At 33.6% G+C, this 8,147-nt stretch overlaps 1 protein-coding gene across 2 annotated transcripts in view; it reads right to left on the minus strand.

The window, feature by feature from the left end:
- The window catches only part of LOC109166450 (serine carboxypeptidase-like 11), a 13,353-nt gene extending 5,430 nt beyond the window's left edge, over positions 1-7,923 (minus strand). The window contains exons 1-9 of one of the 2 annotated variants that reach the window (XM_019315407.1): positions 7,684-7,923; positions 7,439-7,584; positions 3,251-3,327; positions 3,041-3,163; positions 2,841-2,943; positions 2,431-2,468; positions 2,182-2,277; positions 2,000-2,086; positions 406-558 (exon numbers count right to left, since the gene is read on the minus strand). In XM_019315407.1, coding sequence (XP_019170952.1) covers positions 406-558; positions 2,000-2,086; positions 2,182-2,277; positions 2,431-2,468; positions 2,841-2,943; positions 3,041-3,163; positions 3,251-3,327; positions 7,439-7,584; positions 7,684-7,868 — 1,008 coding nt within the window. In that variant the 5' untranslated portion in view covers positions 7,869-7,923. Of the gene's footprint in view, positions 1-405; positions 559-1,999; positions 2,087-2,175; positions 2,278-2,430; positions 2,469-2,840; positions 2,944-3,040; positions 3,164-3,250; positions 3,328-7,438; positions 7,585-7,683 lie in introns of both variants that reach the window. The other variant, XM_019315406.1, reaches the window with a different exon arrangement.
- Positions 7,924-8,147: the final 224 nt, after the last annotated feature.

Raw genomic sequence — 8,147 nt, forward strand, 5'->3', positions numbered from 1 at the left:
CTTATTAGTAGCTTAAAATAAACTATAAGCTCCTAAATAAGCTCTGTCAAATAGAGCCTAAGTCTCAATCAAAGTTATATCCCTCATTTATGATCATGTTTTTAATGCTAATCATTTTGTACATTGTACTATTAGAGTTGTACTATATAATTTTTTGAACAAAAATATCTCTGCCGTTATAATTTCTGTTATCTTTTCCATTATTGTTATCATAAACATATATCCACCAAATAATTTCTTATATTCTTTAATGATAATAATATTTGTAGACATTATATATTGAATTATTATAATAAATAAATTTAATTTCATATAGATTTTAATTAGTAGAGATTTGTTAGTTATTTTAAAAAATATAAATATTGGGCATACACGTAAGTGGCACTCTGATGTCGATGATCTTACCTTACACAATAAATAACGGTTATAGATTTTTGCATTGACTCCATTGAACCTCTTAATAGGAACAAAAGCTTTTCCAGATAATAAGTCTTCAAGTCCATTGTTAATAAGACAAACAGAGTCCAAAATATATGCCGGATTATTCACAAAAGTCAACTGCACAATAGAATCCATGCTCCATTAGAACAACAAACGTAAAATATATAGAAAAATTTAATATCCATCCATTGAAAAACTGCCGAAAATATTTGTTTAAGTACTACTATCTATGTTACAATGTAGTATATGTTTATAACTATTCAACAAAACTTATTTGGGGATCAAACCCGTGACCTCCCATTTAGAAGAGTCAATTTCTGTCACTAGACTGCAATGTCATTGGCATTTAATTAAGTAATTAATTGGACATGTTTCACTTTATATTTTGAGAATTTGATATCTTTGCTATATATATATATATATATATATATATATATATATATATATATATATATATATATATATGGGCTTCTCGTGCGGTTGTGCGGGTGGACGACGCAATTTAAGTACACAACACAAGCACATTAAGCACACAAACAAAACATTTTAAGAACACAAACTCACGCACTTTAAGCACAAACCTCACGCACCATAAGCACAAGACTCACGCAGCTTAAGCACAAGATTCACGCACCTTAAGTAGAAAATTCACACACCTTAAACACAAAACTCATGCACATTAAGTTTCAACAACTACTCACATTCAGTACACACCCACGTACCTTAAGCACAAAACTCACGCTCCTTGAGCACAAGACTCACGCACCTTAAGTACAAAACTCACACACATTACTTACCGCACAACCGCACAGGAGACACTTAACCGAACTAGAACTTAATTCTATATATATAGACACACACATAAATCAATTGAAAACTTGTCTTATCATAAAGTAATCTTGAATGAATTGGTTCTTCCATTTGGGTTGATTAACAGCAAACTACTAATAATAATAATAATAATAATAATAATAATAATAATAATAATAATAATAATAAAAATAATAAAAATAATAATAATAATAATAATAATAATAATAATAATAATAATAATAATAATAATAATAATAATAATAATAAGTTAGAGCAAAAAGAAAAAATCATGGTGATATTCGTAATTAATATAAAATTTTGTTATACACTGGGACAACTGGACAAGTTTGAGAGTGCCTTTGATAATAAATAAAAATGCACTCAAGATCTAAAACTAAGTGTATTTAACTTGTTACATGTAAAGTGCATAGATGATTTGGTAGATTGTGAGAGCACTATTAGTTATCAACCTATTCACTCTAAACTATTATAGAAGACACATTCAAAATTTGTAAAAGTTATAAAAATACTATTTGACACCCTATGTATATTTCCGTTCACACACACACACACACGCACACACACACACACACACACACACACACACACACACACACACACACACACACACACACACATATATATATATATATATATATATATATATATATATATATATATATATATATATATATATATATATTACACACGTGATATAGAAAATGTAATTAAAATGATTGCTGACCATTACGAATCGCAGGATATCCAACTGACATTTGGTAAAGAAAGGCTTTTTGTCGGGATTCGTTATACAATCGTCGTATGACTGCTCGTGAATGTAATTAAGCCATTAGAATGAGATTAAGTAATAAACTTCACATTAAATTAACACATGAAACTAATATGGTGAAGAATAATTACCTTACGAGCAAACTCTTCTGAAATAAGACCATATCCGAGAGCAAATTGGTAAGTATAATCGTGCTCAGAAAAATGTGTCACCCCATTACCGACAAGGTAACCCTAATGCAACGGAACTTGCAAGACGTGTTAACATATATGTGTATAATATATATATATATATATATATATATATATAGTGTTGGGTTAGGGGAGGGGGGGGGGGGGGGGGGTACAAATGAAATAGCTAGATTTGTACTTCAAATTTTTACCGACCTTAAAATTAATGGCAGGCTTTAACCTTGCATCATTACCTACACATTAACAAATAAAATTTCAATTTTTAGTAATAGTTCATTATATTAAACATTTTTGTAATGAGTGGCGCATGCCATGTGGATTTCAAACCCAAAAAACGTTTTGCTAGCTTGTTTTTTGGTCTAACCAAGTTTACCTAACCAGGGTAATATATAATTTTTTTTTTATGTCGGGTGAAATAACAAAAGTGACAAAACACTCCTTCATGGATGCTCAAACAAAAGATCTCTAGTTAAAATAGAAATTCACGTCATCTCATCCACACTTTTTGAGTCTTGATAATCAATTAATTTATCTTTATTTTTAATATATGGATCGCAACAGCTTTAAGAATTATACGAGTATGTATTGCTTAATGAAGTCTTTACCATTTGATATTGCTTGAGCAAGCATTGGAATAAGGGTACCAGAATATGAGTCCCCGCCGACATATAATGAATTGGATTGATATTCAGGATAATCTATTAACCACTATAAAAACAATTTAGTATTAGTAAAATAATACAATTTTCACAAAATGTGTGCACATGTCGTATCACAATGAGAATATAACTATATAAGTGCTTACCTTGCGAATAAATTCAGCTCCATGATAACTTGCTTCTAAGGTATTTGAAGTATAATTTTTTGCACTCTTAGCATACGAAAATCCAGTTCCCACGGGTAAGTCTAGGTACACAAAACTTGCAACCTACTTATTTAATGCACTTCAAATATTAGCCAACTAAAATTGAGTTTTAACTTTTATTACTAGTTGTTTTATAAAATCACAAAGTACCTTCGTCCATGAGTAAGGATTCAAAGAAAATGTAGGCGGGACTGAAATATTCTTCGGTAAATCCATTATCAATGGTCCTGCACATACATTTAATTTAGCGTACAAAGTTTTTTCCTTGATACGATATTTGTTCTTTATTTGGATTACTATATGATCGTTTTAAATGGGTCGGCCCCATCATAAAACCGTGTTGTTAATAGATAATGGGTATGAAAGATATATCGGATTGATAGTGCCCAATACGCTTAAAATAATATAAACGTGTTGCAATTGTACTAAATAATCAAAATGGAAAAATTTGGTTTAAGGGACTCAAGTACCAAGCCCAACTACAAGGATGGACTACTACTGTTAACTAACAGACTGCAAAAAACAACTGACATACTGCGTAGTTGATGGTGGTCTGAAACGAACGCCACACCCGCCTTTTATACTACTCTTAGGACCACATGTTGTAGACAAGTGTGTGAACCACAATGCTCGCCCTCCCACGACCAACCATACGTGCATCCCACCAGGTATCATGCTTTCCCACAAAACATCTCCTTGCACACCATATTGCATAGCACATTTGGGGTCCCACCAACTACCCAAAGACCTAGCACATACCCCCACGTAGCCACCTCACCACCTCACCACCCGACAAGTAGTTCGCCCAAGCAATCGGCCTTGGACATGTACCCCTGCCACCTCACTACAAGGCTAGCGATTGATCTGCCATCTCTGGCGAGCTGTTCGCTGGGCAAACCGGTGGTCCGCCTCAACTGGCCGAACTAAGTCGATGCCCTCTGGCTGTCGATGGGAGTTAATACCCAAAATGGTCCCTCGACTATGTCATAATTACCAATTTGGTCTTCAACTACCATTCTTACCCAATTAAGTCCTCAACTATGTAACTTTTACTCAATTAAGTCCTCAACTATACAATTCTTACCCAATTTAGTCCTCAACTATACAATTCTTACCCAATTTAGTCATCTGTATTAATTTGACTGTTTGTTGACTGGTAAAAGTCGGGATAAAATTATAATTTTACAAGATTTCTCCTTCCTCTCCATTTAGCAGCGCCAAACCATGCAGCAATACACTCCGATCAGATTTCGATCGTCAAAAAATCGTTGGAAATCAAATTCATGGGCTATCTGATGCATAACCACTACTTCGATACTGACAGGTTTAGAACCCAACCGGAGCTTATTGCTACATGGTTTGACGCTGCTAAATGAGGAGGAAGGAGAAAATTTGTAAAATTACAACTTTATTTCCACTTTTGACAGTCAACAAACAGTCAAATTGACAAAGGACTAAATTGGATAAAAATTGTATAGTTGAGGACTTAATTGGGTAAGAATGATAGTCGAGGACCAAATTGGTAATTACGACATGGTCGAGGGACTATTTTGGGTATTAACTCCTGTCGATGGAGAGCTAAGATGACCTGGCGAGCTCAGGGACAGAAAGGCCTAAGGGTAGTGGACTTGGCAGCGGTCTGTTCAATCAATACGAGGTCGGTTACTCACCACACGAGCCTATATTTGACACCGAGGTCGTCGGCTAGTGCCTCACGGCCCAAGCAAACCGTTCCACTCCACCACTTGTTTTTCCGGATTGTGCTCCACAATGGGCAAATTATTGTATGGACCATGGTCCATACAATGTTATGTGAACCATAACAAAAAGTACATTTTTAATATACTAAATGTACATTATTTTTGTACTAAATGTACATTATACAATATAATGTACACTCAGAACAAAAATAATATACATCTCCCGAATACAATGTACATTATTTTTATATTGAATGTATATTATTTTTGTACTGAATATACATTATTTTACAATAGACAAAATATGGTTCACACAACTTGTGTGGACCATTGTCCATACAATAATGATTGCCACAATGTGTTGCCAAACGCGTCCGTAGAGCCTTTCCAATACTTTGCACAACGACTCCATGTACCTTACGCCCGCAAATTATGCCATGGAATCGTGTTCACCGAGAATGGTGAACACAAGGCAAAACGATGTCGTTTTTAGGCAACAAAAAAAATATTTCGCGGATGTGGAGTTAACGGCGCGCGTTTGATCAAATTATGAATTTTCTGTTATGAGATTATGAATTTTATGAAAATTCATAATCTCATAACAGAAAATTCATAATCGCATAACAAAAAATTCATAATCTCACAACTGAAAATTCATAATCTCATAACAGAAAATTCATAATCTTATAACAGAAAATTCATAATCTCATGGTTCCAAAATGTGTAGGCATGGTTCCAAAGTGAATGTGCAGGCATGGATTCATAATTTATGAATGTCCGTGATTTCGGACGGGAATATGTAGGCATGGTTCCAAAGTGAATGTGCAGACATGAATTCATAATTTATGAATGTCCGAAATTATGAATGTAATGAAAATTCATAATCTCATAACAGAAAATTCATAATCGCATAACAGAAAATTCATAATCTCACAACTGAAAATTCATAATCTCATAACAGAAAATTCATAATCTTATAACAGAAAATTCATAATCTCATGGTTCCAAAGTGAATGTGTAGGCATGGTTCCAAAGTGAATGTGCAGGCATGGATTCATAATTTATGAATGTCCGTGATTTCGGACGGGAATGTGTAGGCATGGTTCCAAAGTGAATGTGCAGGCATGAATTCATAATTTATGAATGTCCGAAATCTTTGTTCACCTCAAATTAAAGTGTAACCGCAAAATGTGAAAATAAAGAAGAAAATTCACGCAATTAATTAAGAAAAAAAAAAAAACAGTGTACTAACACCGTTGGAACCGTGTTCACCATGAATGGTGAACACGGTTCTATGGCATAACGTCCCCCTTACGCCTTACCACACTTTACTCGTCAAACTTTATTCATCAACCTAATTTAGGCCCAAAAAATAATGGTATTCGGATTGGACTTCCATTTAGAAGGTTGTGAGTTCAAGCTTCAGTGGAGGCGTTATTGGTTCTTTGTGTTTCAGTAGGTTGAGAAAGTATATGAACAGATACTACAATGTAATAGGGCCAGTAACATTTTAAAAAAAAAAAAAAAGCCCAAAAAATAATGTCATTGGACTCCGACTATTTCCAGATCTAATGCTTGAATCTCTCATCCCCAACCAAAGTGACATTGGAGCCAGGTCACATCGCCATCACTATCAATTATTCCGTTCATCCCAACGTATAGGCATTATTTATGTACTGATACTTGAGTCAAGTTCTTTTACAATTTTTTTTCCATAATAATTTTATAAGAGTGAATTCCATTTTTGGTTCTACTGTTATAAGGGTGTTTTCAATTTTAGTTCACCTTAATTTTTTTTGCCACTTTACAACTACTGTTATTGAATGTGTTCCACTTTTAGTCCACCGTTAATATTTTCATCAAGAGGCCATATAATCCAAGAGTATTTTGGTCTTTTTTATGTTTATCTCTTCTCTTTTAATCCAGACGCTTCGTCCTCCTCCCCCGATATTCGAATATGGCTCTTCGAACAACGAGAATGGGAAGGCAAAGCTACATCATTTCGTTCGTTCCAACATGGGCCGGCGAGGTTTCTTATGTTTTAGGTTTAATGTTCTAATTTCTTTAGTCAAACATAGTTTTGGACGAGAAGAAAGGTCAAAATACCCCTAAATTACACGGCCTCTTGATAGAAATACTAACGGTGGGACTAAAAGTGGAACACATTCAATAATAGTGGTTATAAAGTGACAAAAAAATTAAAGTGGACTAAAATTGGAAATGCCCCTATAACAGTAGGACCAAAAATGAAATTCACTCATTTTATAATATTCAATTTAATATTAGTGAATAAATGTAAAAAAGATATTTAATTTAAAAAATAATACATGTGGCGTTCATAAAAGAAAAAAAAAAGTGTATTAACTATTAAGGATATGACTTCAATCTAACATGAATAACATATAACTTACAAGTAAAAAAGGAGTTGATTAAATAATTTTTTAGAAGCTCATAAAGGGTTATAATAAAACTTTTTATAATGCCAAAGTGGAAGTGAATGTTTTTAAATAGTTTGGGGCTTATTTAGTCCATTTATATATTCATTTTGAGTTTCAAATTGAATAATACTTAATATCCAAACTAAATAAATATCACTTACCCAAGATAATATTCTAAATAATATATATTAAAAACTCACCGATTTCTTGAGTCATTGCAAAAAAAGAAGAGCAACCAGGGCCACCAGAGACCCAAACCACGATTGGATCATCACTAGGATTTGATTCTGACTTTACAAAGTAGTAAAAAAGTTGCACATCTTCAGATTCTCCAACACCAATATATCTAATCAAGCACAGCAAAGCACATTAGACTCGAAGTAATTATAAATGTTTGGAAAAAATATGATGAAGTCTATTTGGTAAAATCAAATTAAAGTTGTACCCGGTTTCAAGTTCAAATGGAAGAGGCCGTTCGTGTATAACCCTTGGGAGATACACCACTTTAGTGCCTGCTGCTGCCATTGCCACCAAAACCTGTGAAGAACAAAACCATAAAACGACGATGCTTCCTAGAAGCGAAGGAAGAGACCTGCAGCATCTTCGTCGCAACAGATTTGACGAAAACATTTTCGTTATATTTAATTATCAGAATAAAGAAAAAGGTGCGTTTTTGCTCGCTGCTAGGTTGCTGCTCACCGTAGCATTTTATATAGACAAACAAAAAATATAGGTTCGCACCTAATTACTATATATTTATTTATTAGTACGAAATAGTTTGCTTCTTCTGCTGGAATTAAAGGTTATGTGAAAACAATATTAAAAAGGGACAAAGGGTAGATCATCAGAAAGAGAACGATATACATGCATCTGTTAGGTTAGTTGCAAGTTGGAGTAAATGGTCACCAC

Source organism: Ipomoea nil, unplaced genomic scaffold (genome assembly GCF_001879475.1).
Source record: "Ipomoea nil cultivar Tokyo-kokei standard unplaced genomic scaffold, Asagao_1.1 scaffold3100, whole genome shotgun sequence".
Lineage (NCBI taxonomy): Eukaryota > Viridiplantae > Streptophyta > Magnoliopsida > Solanales > Convolvulaceae > Ipomoea > Ipomoea nil.